The 17899-nt window shown below is 50.2% G+C and overlaps 1 protein-coding gene across 9 annotated transcripts in view; it reads left to right on the top strand.

Annotated features, from left to right (window-relative positions):
- PPP1R12B (protein phosphatase 1 regulatory subunit 12B) overlaps positions 1 to 17899 on the top strand; it is a 132043-nt gene that overhangs the window by 106068 nt on the left and 8076 nt on the right. For 7 of the 9 annotated variants that reach the window (XM_064635689.1, XM_064635697.1, XM_064635693.1 and 4 more), the window contains 5 exons: positions 10292 to 10308; positions 10795 to 10942; positions 11530 to 11634; positions 11915 to 11968; positions 13050 to 13100. In XM_064635689.1, the coding sequence (XP_064491759.1) occupies positions 10292 to 10308; positions 10795 to 10942; positions 11530 to 11634; positions 11915 to 11968; positions 13050 to 13100 (375 nt within the window). Of the gene's footprint in view, positions 1 to 10291; positions 10309 to 10794; positions 10943 to 11529; positions 11635 to 11914; positions 11969 to 13049; positions 13101 to 13391; positions 13460 to 17899 lie in introns of those variants that run through there. The other 2 variants (XM_064635690.1, XM_064635691.1) reach the window with 2 other exon arrangements.

Here is a 17899-nt window from a genome sequence, read left to right as displayed (position 1 = left end):
GCAGTTCTGTGATTCCTTTATTCCAATCACTCTGCCTGTGCCCATAGTGCTGTTGTGGGATGTGTGTGGCTGCTGGATCAGGAAGTGTTTGCGGGGTTTTGGAGGGGACATCACACCAGAAAGTGGCCAAGTTGGCTGTTGAACCCTGGCTGGTGACAGGTATTTAAATCCCTGATGAAACACCTGAGAACATCCCACCAGAGTGTTTGCAGGGCAGGGAAGGGGTTCCTGCAGACATGTGGCATTCTCATCTGGAAGAAATTTAGGAGCAGAAATCTCCTCCTCTCGTGTCAGTTGGCCATTCAGTTTTTATTTCCTCGTGTCTGGAGAGTTTTGTCTAAGATCACGTCGCTTTGCAAAATTAAATTTCTCACCAATAAAATTTGATCCCTTAGAAAAGAAGGAAAAAAAAATAAGAGCAACAAACCCTGGGTTTCAGCATTGTGGCCTTTCCTAAATTAAAATCCGATCCAGCCTGAAGTTTTACGTGGCAAGTTTCATCCCCAAGGGACAGTGGGAATAAACTGCAGCTGCTGGAAAGCCTGTGGGCCGCAGGAGGGGTTTGGGGCACCAAGGCACAGGCTGGCTGTGGCACAAATGGCACAGACCAGCATCCAACTCAGCGTGTTTGGGATGGCAGTAAATGTGGCCCTCAGTCCCTCAGAGCCCTGGATGTTTGTTTCTGAATAAATCAGTGCTATTTGTACTGAAAACTATGGGATCTGTGGCAGCAGCTGCCAGAACCACTGTTCCATTTTGGAGAAGCTTTTAATGTTATGCTTCAGTAACAGCAGTTTTTCTTAAGCAAAGCTTATTGATTTATAGTTCAAGAAAACATGTTTTGCATCAGGCTTTGGGGAGTTGGAGGTTACATGGAGGTGGTTTGGCTGGACTGGATTATTAATCGTATCTACAGGATTTTGGAATCCTTGCATTTGCACAATTGCAAGCTTGAGCTGGAAGCAGCACATTCATCACATCCATCACAGTGGAGCTGAGGGGATGCTGCACAAACCACAGCTCTCAGGTCGGAGGAGCAGCTTTCTGAGGGAGGCAACAACCTCGAAATAGTTCTCAAAAGCAGAGTTCAGCCAGACCTTCAAATTAGTCTGCACCCACTAGAAAACCAAACTTGACCCCAGCCATCCCTGACTGTTACGACAAATGCGGCTGGAGAGGAACGCCGGCCTGAGTTGTACCCACTGGGGATGGTCCAAGGTGTCCCAGACAGCCTTTCTCCTGTCTTTTCCTCCTCCCAGCTTGGCTCTGGCTGTGCCAGCTCCATGAGGATTCCTGCCCTCAGCAGTGCTCTGCTCTGTGCTGGTACAGCCTCACCTTGAGTCCTGGGGGCAGTTTTGGGGACCTCAATGTAAGATGGATCTGGAGCTACTGGAGAGTGTCCAAAGGAGGGATATAGGGATGGGGAAGGGTCTAGAGGGGCCATACGAGGAGGTCACTTGGTCTGTTCAGCCTGGAGGAGCCTGAGGTCAGACCTCCTCAGGGTTTGCAGCTTCCTCATGAGGGGGAGCAGGGGGACAGCACCGATCTCTGCTCTGTGTGAGCAGTGACAGGACCTGAGGGAACAGCTGGAGCTGTGTCAGGGGAGGTTTAGGCTGGATATCAGGAAAAGGTTCTTCTCCCAGAGGGTGGTTGGGCACTGAACAGGCTCCCCAGGGCAGTGGTCACGCCCCCAAACCTGCCAAGGAGCTCAAGGGGTGTTTGGACAATGCTCTCAGGCACATGGTGGGCTTTTTGGGGTGTCTGTGAAGGGCCAGGAGTTGGACTTGATCCTTGTGGGTCCGTTCCAGCTCAGGAAGGTTGTCCTTTCAGGCTCACTGTGCATCAGCCAGGCCCAGCACTGGAGCTTGTGGAGGTGTAGGAGCTACGTAACTTTGCATATAGAGGGAAGGAACCTCAAACCAGCTGGCTTTATTTTACATCTAATTTCTAAAATAAACAGAACTCACCAGGAGGATATTTGCCAGCACAAGAATAAAATTTGAGGGGTTCCTAAAACTTCCTCTCATGTTTAAGGGAGGGCAGGGTTGGAGCTGTGCCCCAGGATATCATTACACGGTGGTTAATTAATCGTAGGCATTGATCAGGGTCTCTGAGGCAAAACACACCAGAATTAATTCCACAACAACTCCCTTAAAATAGTGCACACTGTCCTGAGGTTGGCCAGTTGGACATAAAGAAGCCAAAAATGTTCCCAAAGCATCTAAGTTTTTCTCATTTTTAAATACTTTCTTAAAAAATGTAAATAGTGGGGGTTTGTGCCTTCACTGGCTCCAGTCTCAGACGTAGAATGCAATTGGAAGCAATTAGGGCAGTTTCTGCATTGGCAGGAGCAGTGACCGATCCCACTTTTGGCACTGCAGTTCAGGGCTGCATTTTATCGAAACCTTCCAGGAGGAATTTGGTTTTAATTATCCTTCACTGAGCTCCCAAACAGCTGCAAAAGTTTCTGAGTTTCTTAGGGAAGGCTCCTGCCCTCCACAATCCGAGCACATTTTTAAAATCAGTCCCGGATGGCTTTTTCTGGCACTGGGCAGCATCCTGGTGCTTCAGGGAAGTGGAGGCGTGGCCAGTGCCCAGCTGTGCCTTTTCCCTGGGACTGACCTATGTCAGCACCCTGAGAATTCCTGGAAGTGTTCAAGGCCAGGTTGGATGGGGCTTGGAGCACCTGGAAGGTGTCCCTGCCCGTGGCGGGGGGTGGAACGAGATGAGCTTTAAGGTCTCTTCCAACCCAAACCATGCTGTGATTCCATTATTCTGTGGTGCTCTTTGCCCTTTTTCTTGGGTCCTATCTCAGACCCAGATGTTCTGCCAGCCCACCTGGGTTGAATCATTTGTGAGCTGGCAAAATGAGTGGCACCCCTTCGATGTTCCCCACCACCCCAGCGCTGCCTGGACCTGCTGCCCACCATGAGATGGATGGGAGGGAAGGTGGTGGAATCTCTCCAGTGAGAGCTCGAAGAGCCAAGGATTATCAGAAGCTTGTGAGCCTGCCTGCAAGTGCTCTGTGCTTTTTAGTCTTCCTTTAAAAGTCATCCCTTGGGTGTCTCGGCAGGAGCGCCGGGGGCTCAGCGCCAGCTGCCACGCTGGTTTCTGAATCAGGACATCCACCTCCAGCACTGTGTGTTCCCTGGGGTCCTCCCCCCCAGCCCAAACCCTGCAGCGCTCTGACCCTGTTTAGATTGTGGAAGGATAATTTCACAACCCAACGCTTCCCTGGCTCTTAATGTTTCTAGTCAAATTTTGATCTCGAGGGAAATGAAGGAGTCTGGGCAAAACTGACAGTGCTGCTCCAAATTTGCCAGGGAAAGAAAGAAAACCCAAGGTATTTGTTGATGATGATTTGATGATGACTGCAGTGGATACAGCAGTTACTCAGCATCCCCTTTTTAACCTTGACAAGAAAAAATCACAAAGGAAGAGCCCTTTCTTGCACCAGCTTGGTCAAGTGCACACGTGGTGCCTCAGCTCTTCATTCCCTCTGTTCAGCCCCAACTTCTCTTCCCAGCAGTGAAGGAGGAGAGTTTTATCCTTTGCCTTCTCACTCTGATCTCAGAATTTCTAGCTCTGGGATAGCACGTCCAACCTCCTTCATCAATTCCACAGAGAGCCAGAGTTTGAATGAATATTTCATGGATGTTTTAGGATGGGGCAGTGCAGGGAGGAGTGGTAGTGGCTGGGCTGACAGTGCAGGTGTGGTTGGAAGCACGTGGTGAGGGTTTCCAAGGGTTCTATGGCCAAACACAGGGCAGAACTGAGCAGGAGAGAAGCTGTTTGGTGCTCAAAATATGTCTCCAGTGTGACATCCCTGTGGTCTCTGCAGATTTGTGTCTCTTTGAGCAAGTGGCAGGGATGTCTCAGTTAAGCACCTCGTCAGTGTTTCAGAGAATCATGGAATCACAGAATCATTGAGGTTGGAAAAGCCCTCTAAGATCATCGAGTCCAGCTGTTGTCTCACCACCACTGTGTTCACCACTAAACCATGTCCCCAAATGCCATGTCCACGTTTTTTTTGAGCAATTCCAGGGATGGTGACTCCATCACTGCCCTGGTGTAGGTGTAGGTCAGGCCTGTGCCTGACCACCCTTTCAGAAAAGAAATTTTCCCTAATATCCAACCTAAACCTCCCCTGGTGCAACTTGAGGCCATTTCCTCTTGTCCCATCCCTTGTTCCCTGGGAGCAGAGCCTGACCCCCCCCAGCTCCCCCCTCCTGTCAGGGAGTTGCAGAGAGCAAGAAGATCCCCCCTGAGCCTCCTTTTCTCCAGGCTGAGCCCCCCCAGCTCCCTCAGCCACTCCTGGTGCTCCAGCCCCTTCCCCAGCTCCCTTCCCCAGCTCCCTTCCTGTAGCACTAGGTCTGATGAGAAACTTGTTTGAACATGTCTTAGGATGGCTCTTTGTGGTCTCTTTGTAAACACATGTTTCTTCTTCCCAACACCCCCCACAGCAACTGTTATCTCCCATGCAGGAATGTCCTGGGAAAGGTGTCCTGAGGTGTCCCATTGGTCCTTGTTAACCCCTTCCTGTGATTGGGTGTTTCTGTAAGCCCCTTGAGACTTCTAATTGGTTAACCTGTGATTCTCCCTAACCCTATAAATGTGACAGCCCCAACAATAAACACTCTCTTGCCTCCTCTCCACGCCCGGTGTGCTGTCTCTGTGCCTGCCATGGAGCCACGTGGGTGCTGGGGGGAGGGGGGAGCACCTCTCCCCTCCAGGCTCGGGGCCTGAAAAACCCTGTCGCTGGAGTCCCCTTTCCCTATCCCTCAAGACGTCGGAATGGTTCTTCAGATGGAAATGGAACTACAAACCATGTCCCCAAATGCCATGTCCACGTTTTTTTTGAGCAATTCCAGGGATGGTGACTCCATCACTGCCCTGGTGTAGGTGTAGGTCAGGCCTGTGCCTGACCACCCTTTCAGAAAAGAAATTTTCCCTAATATCCAACCTAAACCTCCCCTGGTGCAACTTGAGGCCATTTCCTCTTGTCCCATCCCTTGTTCCCTGGGAGCAGAGCCTGACCCCCCCCAGCTCCCCCCTCCTGTCAGAGAGTTGCAGAGAGCAAGAAGATCCCCCCTGAGCCTCCTTTTCTCCAGGCTGAGCCCCCCCAGCTCCCTCAGCCACTCCTGGTGCTCCAGCCCCTTCCCCAGCTCCCTTCCCCAGCTCCCTTCCCTTCTCTGGACACGCTCCAGCCCCTCAATGTCTTTCTTGTCATGAGGGGCCCAGAACTGACCCCAGGATTTGAGGTGGGTCCTCAGCAGTGCCCAGCATGGGGCACTGCCCTGGTTGTGCTGCCACACCAGTGATGGTACAAACCAGGTGTCACTGGCCTTCTTGCCCACCTGGGCACATGCTGACTTGTAGTTTTTTGCACATAGGGCTCACACTTTTCCTCTCTGCCACCCTCAGGAGCAGGAGATTTTAGTTGTCATTTTGTTTAACTCATTTCCTCTTGCTTCAAAGCCTCTCTTTGTGCTGAGAACTGCTGCTTTCCACATCACCTCTTTTAGCTGGGACCTTTTTTAGAAGATGCAGAATGGAGCCTGTATTTTTCATTCAACATTTTTTCTTCTCCTCCATCATTATTTTAAAAAGCCTCCAAACCACCTGAGTAAGCTGCTCTTTGAAATACAGGCACAAACACTGGCATTTTTGCAAAACCCAGGAAAATCTTGATCCAGAAACCAATTTAAAACAAAATAAATAAATCGTACCTCCTTCCCTGAAGGCAGCAGCAAGTGGAAGGAGGATCTGCTGATGAAAACTCTTCTGCAGCTTCCATTATGGTAGGGGCACACCAACAGCTGCTGTCACATCCCCTCAGGCTCTGCCTTCCACACCTCAGTCTCTCAAACTTAATCTTTTTCTCAAAAATGCCACTTTTAACTGAAATAACTTGGAGAGAGGCCCAAAAGCTGAAAGGTGAGCGATGGACAGCAGCTTCCCCAGCGGCTGCCATCACGTCGATTCCCGCGGTTCCTTGATGTTTCTGGAAGACACTGGAGTCGTTTGTTGGCAGAGCTGAGCTTAAAGGGAGATAAAGTCACAGGGAGAGAAATCCCTGAGCACTAAGGAACACCCAGGTTTTGTTTGGAGCAGCCCCAGTGTGACTGCAGGTGCTGGAGCATGTCCAGAGAAGGGAACAGAGCTGGGGAAGGAGCTGGAGCAGCTGGGGGGGCCTCAGCCTGGAGGAAAGGAGGCTCAGGGGGGACCTTCTCACTCTCTGCAACTCCCTGACAAGAGGGGGGAGCCAGGTGGGGATGCTGTGCTCCCAGGGAACAAGGGACAGGACAAGAGGAAATGGCATCAAGTTGCACCAGAGGAGGTTTAGACTGGATATTTTGGAAAATTTCTTCCCTGAAAGGATGGTCAGGCCCTGGCACAGACTGCCCGGGGCAGTGGTGGAGTCACCATCCCTGGATGTGTTCAGAAAGCAAGTGGATGTGACACCTGGGAACAGGGTTGGACTCAGTGATCCAAGAGGGCTTTTCCAACCTGAGTGATGCTATGATTCCATGTTTCCAGGTCACTGCAGGGTGGCTCTGCTCAATGCTGGAAGCAGCACAGGAATGATGTGGGTCCTCCCCTCTCATCTGGCACTTTGCTTCCCTTTAGACACATAGAGACAGTCCCAGTCTGAACAAGTCTGTCTCAGTAACCACCACAGGAAGTTGTAAATACAGTAATCCTGGGTTTGTCCCCTTTTTGCTGTATATGTTTAAAGTGATTCCTTTCTTGATTCCTTTGCAGAATCCCACCCCTGCTCTCCCCTGCCTATGGAAATTTTAGTTTCTTTGGAGGAAAAAACGGAACAAAAGTGGTTTTTCCTTGTGCTGCAAGTGGCCAGGCTGGTGAGGGAACCTGCTCAGGTTCAGTGCCCTGTTTCCACATGGCCTTGCTCAGCCACGTGGGGATTTCCAGCACTGTTCAAATCCATTGGCAGGTGTGTTTGTTGAAATAAATTCAGGCTTGCTATGGAGTGGATTACTTACCCAGCCATTTGTCATCCTAACAAAAGTCACCACTGAAGGGGATTAGCATAAAGTGCACAAATAACTTTCAACAAGAGGCTTGTTAATCACTGCCTAATTCCCTTCTCCCAGTCTTCAGGGAAGGTTGGGTCATTGGGCCAGAATTCAAAAGGAGCTGTCAGGCTGCTGAGGGGTTTAAGAAGCAAATGTTGAAAGCTCAGCTAATAAAGCACCATGGTAAGATCAGCGTGTGCATGGCTGAAAACAGGAAATCTTTCGTAGAACCCAGACTGGTTTGGGTTGGAAGAGACCTTAAAGTTCATCTCATTCTATTCCCCTACCATGGAGTTCCACTATCCCAGGTTGCTCCAAGCCACATCCAACCTGGCCTTGAACACTTCCAGGGATGGGGCAGCCACAGCTTCTCTGGGCAACCTGTGCCAGGACCTCCCCACCCTCACAGGGAAGAATTTCTTCCCAATATCCCATCCATCCCTGCCCTCTGGCAGTGGGAAGCCATTGCCCCTTGTCCTGTCTCTCCATCCCTTGTCCAAAGTCCTTCTCCAGCTCTCCTGGAGTCCCTTTAGGCACTGGAAGGGGCTCTAAGGTCTCCCTGAAGCCTTCTCTTCCGTGGCCAGTACACCCTCAGCTCTCCCAGCCTGGCTCCAGAGCAGAGGGGCTTCCACTCTCAGAGTATCTCTGGACTGTCTCCAGCAGCTCCACATCCTTCTTCTATTGGGATCCCAGAGCTGGAGGCAGCTCTGCAGGTGGGGTCTCACCTCAGCAGGGCAGAGGGGCAGAATCCCCCCCTCTCCTGCTGCCCCCGCTGTGGGATGAGCCCAGGGTGTGGTTGGATTTATGGTCTGTCTTTGTAACGACAGCCCCGTGCCAGAGACCAGCTGTACAGAAACTATGACCCAACTTGCTGCCTCTGAGCTTCGTACAGAGCGTGGCCCAAGCCATGACTGTTGGGACAAGCACTCCCATGTCCCTGTCACGACATGAGGCAGCTGCCAGGTGTTGAGTCCCATGAGATGCTTCCCAGACAGAATCTGACATGGCTTGTGGAGGTGCAGTGCAGCTTAGCCATGGTGGAAGGTCATCTACTGTCTTCCTTGGGAGGTTTTTCACCTGTAAGATGCAAAGAAGAGAGAGGGTCAGAGCAAATAAAATAATCCTGGGCTGGGACAAACTCAGGGTTTTAGTGACAGTGTCTACAGGGTGGGGCTGGCACTGTTCCCACCCAAGAGCCCGGCTGAGGGTGGCCCTGCAGGCACAGCTCAAGGGAGAACGTGTTGATTCATAGCAGGGCTTGCTTGTCCTTTTGAGCTTTGCACAGAGGAGCTTTGCTGGGTGTGTTGTCCATCCACAAGGTTTCACTCGTGCCGGGTCCCTTCAGTTAATCTCTTTGGCCCTGGGCAGCTCCTGCATGTCAGAGGCTGTGCTGCAGAGCCCAGGGATTGCAGTTCCCTGGGGACACTCCTGTCTTGAGTCAGATGCAAGATCCATTTAGTATGGAATGGATTGAAAACTTAGTAACCAGGTACAAGTAATAGGTAGCTGGTCCCCATATCCTGGCAGGCAGTGACAGGGACTTGCCCCCCTGCTCCTCTGGCTTTGAGTGGAGATTTGGCCGGGTCACTTATCCCCGCCCTTCTCCTCCATGTAATGGGGTGAGTTAATTCCTCTCTCCATGGCATGTGCTCCCAGATCCGTGCCCAGGATCAGAGGCAGCAGTGCCAGGTTGGAGCGGGAGGTCTGAAGTGTTCAAGCCCTGAGGTGCCAGACAGGCAGCAAGTCTGCCCCCCAGCAAGGCATTAGCACAGGATTCACTGGTGTAGCTGGGAGTGCAAGCTCCAGCACCAGCATGTCTGGGCACTAAAAGCCTGACCCCTCATCTGCTCTGTGGTTCCTTTGTGTTGACTCTTTATTAAAAAGGATGTAGGGAAATGGCTGGAAGTGCCTGTGGGAGGTTTGTCAGAGCAATGATGCTGCTGATAAATCAGCAGAGGAATATTGGGCTCAATTTCTGGTTCAAGGGACTATAAAGAATTGGAATGCACCTGGAATTTGAGTAAATATCTGTCAGATAGAGAGAAACCTCATGGAGGAGGTGGCTGTCCTGCAGGACAGCGGTGCCATCACCACTGGATTTCTGCAATTGTGGGAAAGAATTGTCTGATCCAGAAAGCTGTATTAAAACAGTGGTTTGCCACAACCAGCCGCTGTAGGATATTCATAGAATCATGGAATTATTAAGGTTGGAAAAGCCCTCTAAGATCATTGAGCCCAACCATTCCCCATGTTTGCCACACAAGTGCCACATCACATCTTTTTTGAACAATTCCAGGGATGGGGCATCCATTGCTGTCCTGGACAGCCTGTGCCAGGGCCTGAGCACCCTCTTCATGAAGAAATTTTTCCCAATATCCAATCCAAACCTCCCCTACCACAACTTGAGGCTGTTTCCTCTTGTCCTGTCCACTGTTCCCTGGGAGCAGAGGCAGATCCCTCTTGGCTCCACTCTCCTGTCAAGGAGTTGCAGAGAGCCAGAAGGTCCCCCCTGAGCCTCCTTTTCTCCAGGCTGAGCCTCCCCAGCTCCCTCAGCTGCTCCTGGTGCTCCAACCCCTTCCCCAGCTCCATTCCCTTCTCTGGACACACTCCAGCCCCTCAGTGTCCAAAGGCAATGGAGAGGTTTGGATGTTGATAGAGAAAGAAGAATGTACCCCAGGCTTCAAACAACATGTCCACCTGGTTTAAGAGTCTTCTTCCTCCCTCCTGCAGCTGCTGTTGTGTCTCTCCATGCTGTGGTGAAGCTTTACTCCAAGGAGTACTTGCCCATGGAGAGAAAAACAGTGTTTGTGATTTCCTGAAGCTCAACACAAACATGCTGGGAGCTCCCTGTGTCTGTTAATCCCCCTCACGCACATCACACACAGGACAGGGATGAAAGGCAGGAAGAATAACTTCATTGAAAAAGGGAAAGAGTAGATAAGTTTGGGTTCAAAGGAAAGGATTTCAGTTGTGGAAATGAGGAATTGAAGAGCAAGGTTCAGGATTTCTTAGGTGAGCAAAAGAAAGTAAATCTTGAAATGCTTCAGAGGAACTGAGGCATATGAAGATTCAGGCAGGGATTGGAGATTCTTAGTTTGTGCTGGGAAATCTCTCTGTAGCCTGGTGTGAGCTGGGTGCTGGTATCAGAGGTGGGAAATTGCTGCTGCCTTGCACCTCTGCAGTTGTTGAACTGAACCTTTAATTCTCCTCATTATTAATTCCCTTTTTCTTTCCTTTTTTTTCCCCTTCAGCATGAAAGACTTTCCAGGTAAGAATTTTCTTTTTTTCTTTATTTTTTTTCCTATGTAATATTTATTGACAGCATGTTTTTGTATGGCTTTGAAGCCAAACCCTGTCCCCTGAAGCACGGGGGAGTGCACATTTGGTCTGGTACTGGCCATTTGGGTTCTTTCCTGAGCTCAGCTTCTGTCCTCTGCTCCCTAAATTATTTAACTGCAGAGACGAAAAACCGTCAGCGGCCTGTTAGAAATGGAGCCTTTTCCCACTACAGAGATAAGAGATCCATGGGAAATCACTGCCCATGGGGGCTGGGCTAGTGCCCAGGGGTGTTTTCCTGTTGTTATTGGGTGGTGACTGTGGGTTTTGGGCAGCGATGCCCAGCAGCAGATGGAGATGCTCCCACTCATCCCAGAGCCCCAGGACTGCCACAGCCTCCAGTCCCAACCAGTTGGGTCCATGCTGGCTGTTCCAAGTTACAGCAGCTCCACGGTGCTGGATCTTCATCCTGTTCCAGGTTGGAAGCAGCTACAAACCCCAGCACCAGTGACTCGTCCTACAGCGACCGTGCCTCCAGCCGCTCCAGTGCCTACAGCCGGAGGGAGAACCGGCTCGCTGCCCTCAGCAGCCGCGCGGAGGAGGAGAGCAACAGGGACTATAAAAAAGTAGGATTTTTTTAAATGTATTACTCTCATCACACACACCACAGAACCTGCCTGTTGCTGCAGAAACCTGCCCTTGAGAGTCTGTGGGAAGACAGAGAGAAAGTTCATTTTCACTTTGTCTGTTTCATGGAATCACAGAATGATTTAGGTTGGAAGAGACCTTAAAGCTCATCTCGTTCCACCCCCTGCCACGGGCAGGGACACCTTCCACTAGCCCAGGTTGCTCCAAGCCCGTCCAACCTGGCTTTGAACACTTCCAAGGATGGGGCAACCACTGCTTCTCGGGGCAGCCTCATCGCCCTCTGAGTAAAGAATTACCTAAACTAAAACCATCCTTTTTCTTTGCCTCTTGGCTGTGTTTAAACTCCCTACAAAATTCAACAGCTATTTTCTTATTTCATGCAAAAACACGAGTAAAGCATCCAGACTGGTTCTGTTTGCCCTTATTCTCATCTCCTGATGTGGGGGAGCAAATGCAACCCCACAGCTCAGTGCTGAGGGCACATGTCTGCTCAGAGCAGCACAGCAGGACAGGGTTAGTTAACCAGGAGCAACCTGGGTAACTGAGCTCTTGTTTTGTGTTTCAGTTGTACGAGAGCGCTCTGTCTGAAAATCAAAAGCTGAAGTCAAAGCTGCAAGAAGCCCAGCTTGAGCTGGCTGACATCAAAGCCAAGTTGGAAAAAGCAGCCCAGGTAAGGGAAAATCCAGGTCCTGACTGGAGGAACTGAATACTGCCCATGATGAACCAACACTTGTTCCAGGACGGGAAAAGGAGGGGGGAGCTCCTGGAAGGATGCTCTTGGGAGGGAAGGTGCTATAGAAGAGACTGTTGTTTTTCACAGAAATAAGTGAGTGATTCTGTAAAGCCTTGCTGCCTCTCTGGGCAGGAGCATCTGTGGGCTGTCTTAGCCTTTGTGCTGCACCCTGTGAGTGCTCTCGGGTTTAATCACTTTCTATTTTTAATTTCCATAGCAGAAACAGGAGAAAACTTCTGACCGGTCCAGCATGCTGGAGATGGAGAAGAGGGTACGTGTCTCTGCTTTCTTCTGAGTCGCAGTCGTTGCCTCGTGTTGCTGTGCAGGGCAGAGTCATTTCTAGAAGGAAAGCGTTAATTAAAAGATAAGTTGTATTTTTGCCAGCTCACAGTGATAATTGTGTTCTGACCTTTTCAGGGCCTGAGACTCTGCTGCTCTTCTTTGCACATCAGCTTCATTCTGATTTCTCTCTTTCGTTATAGGAAACTGCAGACCAACGGGTTGTATCACACTAAGAGACTGTTGGTCCATTATGCTTTAGAATGTTCTTGATCCTTTATAAATAAAGACTGGTTTGGCCTGGTAGGGGAACAAAGCAAAAGCCTGAAGGGCTTCTTCAATCTCTTCATCCCCCAGCCTGGGTTGATACCAGGGGTTGCCAACCCAGGGGCAGGACCTTCCACTGGGTCTTGTTGAAGTTATGGCAACATCCAGCTTGATTTTTGTTGAATTAGGGTCACAACAGCCACAAATACAGCTTTCTGAGAGTTAGAGAGTAAAAAGAGCCAGACTGTTCTCAGTGAAGATGGCATTAGCTGTTCCCAGGATGGCTCATGCATTTTGCACTGATGAATCCCTGGACAAAGTACGCTGGGGACAAAAGGTGACCCAAAACTCATCATGCACAGCCACACCCAGCAGCTGCATTTTCCTCACTGTCCTGACCTTGTGTCTCTTTGCAGAGGGCAAAGGAGCAGGACAGAGAGTGTAAATCCTGTTCCTGACCCACATTTCCTATTTCTTCCTTCTCAGGGCATGTCCCTGGGGTGTTGTGAGCCCCCTCATTTTGGGAAAATCATTGGAGGCATCCAGATCTGCACTCTGGCAAAGGCTCTAGCTGAGGGCACCACCAGCACTCACATGGCAGAGCCTACTTGTGTAATCCTCATTTTCCACAATACACCTAAGGCAGTCAGCTTTACAGCTTTGCAGCCTCTGCCTTGCTTTGGGGTGCTCTTCAGTGAATGCTCCTACAGAAATACAAGACCCTTATTTTTCTCTAAAAGAAAATATACTGTAAATTTTTCTTCTCAAATCTTGTGACCCTCTTTGTTATGAATCCTTGTAAACAGGAGAAGCGAGCCCTGGAGCGGAAACTCTCTGAAATGGAGGAGGAGATGAAGGTAAGAAATAATCTTCACTGTGTCTATTCCATTTTGTATTCATGTCTTTTGGGATTGTCACCCAGGAGGAGGATATTAAAGGTGTCCATGGGAGGGGACCCGCATTCCTTTCTGCAGTCAGGCTTCAATGGCCCTGTTCTCCGAACATGAAATGCTAATAAACTGTCCTGTTCTCATTCATCTGATTGCTCCTATGTTTGATTTGTTCTGCTGTTTGATCTGAGAATGGTGAAAGCTGTTCTCCTTAAATGCCCTCCCAAACTAACCTTTTGTGGCATCGCTGAGTTCCAGTGTGCTGACCCCCTGTGCTCTGACTAGTCTGCAGCCCCAGTTAAGCCGCTGAAGTTCTCTCCGGATGGGTAAGAAGACAAAGCTGGCTTTTGAGCTCACGCACACTGGCCAGGACAAAACACAGAGTGATTGTGTCCCCAAAGCATGTCACTGGGAGGCTGTGGAGGCCTGTGATAATTTCAGCCAAGATGAACTTGCTTCCTGGTGAGATGTGCAGCATGGCTTAGTGTCACGAGCCATCGCCACCATCGTGTTCTCTCTCTCGTGGTCCTGCTTCGAGGATGGTTCTCTCCTGCCCTGGGAGCAGGGGCTGAGCACTGCAGAGCAGGAGGCAGCATCTTGCTGCCTTTGTGCACCTAAAATTTCACACTGGTTTTGCAGCATCACGTCGTGTTGCGCTGTGTTTTAACGCTCGTGTTCACAGAATGAATGTCCCCTTTGCTCTGTGCCCATGCTTCTGTTCCCTTTGAGCATGACCCAGGTGGGACTAAGCTGCTTTCAGAAGAACCCACCTGAGAGCTCTCCCGGTTTGCTGGTGGAAATGAGTTCCTGCCATTCTGGAGGAGATTCCAACTTTGTGTTTCTCTTCGAAGCTTTGAAAGGATCAGTGGCTTGTACTGCATCTTCTGCTGTGATTAGTAGCAGAATGATGTGGTGGAGTCTTCTGTAAAGGCTCTTGTTCCCTCACAGAGGAGAAAATAAGTGTGGATGTTCAAGCCAGGAGGGGGAGAAGAAAGGATTTGATATGCCTAAATTCCAGCCTCTTTGTTCAGTGAGCAGGTAACAACCTTTATCTGCAGTGAGACCTTCCTGTAATTACAGAATTGTGGCCTTCAAGAGAAACACAGGCAGGAGCAGTTTGTGTTGGTCCTCCAGCTCTCCAGATCACTGCAAACCAGCTCAGCCCATGGAGTAAGAAGACAAGGTGGTGTCCTCTAGTGGCTTCTCTGTTTGGGAACATTGATGTTGGTTTGGAGAGCAATTAATGAAGGAAGGTGCCTGTAGGGACTGTTGGACACAGCCAGAACACCTCTGGTTTGGATAATCCAGAGCTGCAGAGTGATGGAAGCCAAGGTGGTGCAGAAGGAGAAGCACTCCCAGAGGTTGCACATGTTCTCACACTGCCCCAAGAGGTGTGGGCTGAAGGAGTCTGTGGTCCAGCTGAAAATGAGCTTCAGGTCCTCAGAGTGGTGCTGACTCTGCTCTCTGCACTGTTCTTGCTGCATCAAATAACCAAAGTGGCCTTTTCTTAGTAGAGTAAATAGATAAGAAATTGTAACATCTCTCTTCTGAGGCACTATTGCATTTTCACTAGTGTTTGCAAAACCTTCAGCGCATGGTGAGTAAGTGCCTGAGGGCACTGTGAGGTCTTTTTTGACAGCCACTCAATAAAAAGGAGTATAAGATTTCTGAAGAAAGAAGTATTGAATTGGACCTGTGCATATGAAAAGCACTTTTGTATCCACTCTCATCGTGCCTTGAAGCAGGAGAGTCAGCCCTGCTGTGTTTGCCTGCAGTGAGATAACCTCCACAGAGCATCCCTGTTAGTCCCCAGTGTGGGAATTGAGCCAGGAAAAAAATCTGTTAATTCTGGTTGGACTTTCATTCCTGCTCCATGCGCTGCCTGAGTAGCTGTCAAGCAGAGTCAGAAGGAATAAAGCAGGAATTGGAAAGGAGTAAGCAAATTCACCAGTTTCCTTGAACATGGAAGGTTATTCAGCAGTTGGAAACAACCAAACTTGCCAGGTGATAAGGTGTCAGGTTGGTTTGGGGGATTCTTTCCACTAGTCTTTGAATCAAACAGATCCAGCAAGGCTCACATCCAGCTCCTTGATCCCGGGTAGTGTATATCCAGTTCCACACATCAGATGTCCTGGCCAGGATTCTTCTCACAGGTGACAGAAATGCTTTGTACTCCAGGCTGTGCTTGAGGCAATGAGCTTTGTTCCTGTCCTGAGTGTAACCCCTGCTAACAAAGCCATAGAGAAGTGCAGAGGAGTGGGACAGGCTCAGCAATCTCAAGAACCTTGGTGGCAGAGCTGCTCCTCAGAGCTGCTCTTGCGAAGGTGACAGAGTGGTGCAGCATTTCCCTGAGCGACTGCAGAATTTGACTGGAGATCCAGAACCTTGGCTGAGACAGGAGAAAGAAAATTAACATTTGCACTGAGCTGAATTCGGTGCCAAGTGCCCAAGGTCCCAACTGAACAGAGCAATTTTTCTTGAAGGTCACAGAAGCTTCTTTATTCCGTAGCAGCTCCTGGCCTTGGCCATCGTGCACGCTCCGGGCGTTTTTGTTTCCCCCAGTGTTGCAGGCACAAAATCCTTTAACTGAAGGCAAGTACAGCTGAACTAAGAGACCTGCTTTGGCTAAGCCAAGTATCAAGCAGAGTGATAAGCAATCACAGCAGTATCATCCAGATCCTGGTCTTCACTCTTGGCTTCAGTCCCAGCTTCCCAGCCTTTGCTGAGTTTCTTGGATAAGTAGGAACCTGGCCTACCTGCAGCATATGTACATTTTTACATAAATGATCCTTCCTGTGGTCTGTGCAGCATGCTGAGGCTGAGCGGCGGCTGATGGGACCATGCTGAGGTTTCGTGCTATGTTGGTGTGGAAAAACAAAGGTGGTCTCTGAAATGATCACAGTCCTTTCCACCTCGCGTAGCACAACACCTCATTTTACATATGTTGGAGTTTTTCTGCCAGCTGTGAGCCCTGTGGTAAAACAGAGGATGCTTATTGTCCATGGTATCCTAGAATCATGGAATCTCTTGAGCTGGAAGGGACCCACAGAGATCATCGAGTCCAACCCTTAGCCCTGCACAGGACCCCAAGAGTCACACCATGTACCTGAGAGCATTGTCCAGACACTCCTTGAGCTCTGGCAGGTTTGAGGCCGTAACCACTGCCTGAGGGAGCCTATTCCAGTGCCCAGCCACCCTGGGGGGGAAGAACCTTTTCCTGATATCCAACCTAAACCTCTCCTGACACAGCTTCAGCCGTTCCCTCAGGTCCTGTCACTGCTCAGACGGAGCAGAGATCGGAGCAGCCCCTCATGAGGAAACTGCAAACCCCAATGAGGTGTAATCTCAGGCTTCTCTTCTCCAGTCTGAACAGACCAAGTGACCTCAGCTGCCTTTGGTACCACCAAAAGAAGTGACTCTTCCAGTACAACCATCCTCTGGCAGCTTCTGGTGCACAGGCAGCCAGCACAGCTCAGGCGGGTGAAGGGATAGATGGATATATGGATGATGGATGGATGGATGGATGGATGGATGGATGGATGGATGGGATGTGATGAGTGCAGATCTCACTGCTGAAGCGTCCCTGCAGCTCTCCTGCAGTTTGTTGGCCAAGGCTCTGTCTCGGGACCTGTTGATTTATCCAGTGTCAGAATTGCATTGGTGTGTCCAAGGAGCTGCTTTGTCAGTTTGATGATCTCAGGGGGCTCAAGCCCTGTACTTTGCTGGCTCCCTGCACTCCCCACCTTACTTCTGTTGGTTTTGCAAAGCATTTCAACAGGGTGTCTTCATTCCTTCATGAGGAGCAGAGGTAGTGCTTTTGGGCAGCTAAGAATGGAGCTGATGGATGGGGCATACACAAAGTACTTCTGTTTTGTACAGGAATGAGCCCTTGGACAAAATGTCCTGGGATGCAGCAGGTTCCTTGCCAGCTGCAGCCAGCTCTTGGTCATCATGGAATCCCAGTCTGGTCTGGGTTGGAAGGGATCTCAGAGCTAATCTTGTTGCAGCCCCTGCCATGGGCAGGAACACCTTCCACTAGCCCAGGTTGCTCCGAGCCCAGTCCAACCTGGCCTTGGACACTTCCAGGGATGGGGCAGCCACAGCTTCTCTGGGCAACTTAAGACGTGCAGGTTGGGTGGATGGTCATTGCAGCTTCTTTGTGATGCAGTAGATTTATTTGTGCAGCTCCTGGTTCAGGACAGACAGTGACCTCCCTTGGAGCGCTTTCTGCTAATGAAATGGCAAAAAGGAATCCCCTTCCCCAGAGACCCTTCTCTCCATTTCCTCTTGCTGCTGCGAGCTCACAAGTCAGAGGACATGGGGAGGAGCATGGTGCTTTGTGGAGCTACTTTGGTTCAGAGCTGGGATTTTGTCACTTGAACTTACAACTCTTCTTTTCAATATTTCCCTTCTTGCCTTCCCCTGTCCAGTGTTGGGGCTCCCCCCACCATGCAGGAGGGGTTCCTGTTCAGCAGGGGTTCTTGTTCTCATGGCCCTTCTGCCTGATGAGTTCTGAGTAGGGAAGAGGGTCAGGCCATGGCTCAGGAAGCAGCTCCATAGCCCTGACATCTGCTGGCACCCACGTTGGTGTAAATGTCCAGCACATGGATTAGCTTTCGCATCACTGGCAACAGTGTCGTCCGTGTGGCACTGGGATGTCTGCTTGGTTTGTACCATTTCCACATTCTGCTTCCCTCATGGCTTTTCTGTTCCCTACCTCCCATTGCCTCTGTACGTGTGCAAGACCCAGTTTGTACCTGTGTCCA

Source organism: Pseudopipra pipra, chromosome 25 (genome assembly GCF_036250125.1).
Source record: "Pseudopipra pipra isolate bDixPip1 chromosome 25, bDixPip1.hap1, whole genome shotgun sequence".
NCBI lineage: Eukaryota > Metazoa > Chordata > Aves > Passeriformes > Pipridae > Pseudopipra > Pseudopipra pipra.
Note: the sequence above shows the minus strand (reverse complement) of the source record. Positions and strands in the feature narration are given on the sequence as shown.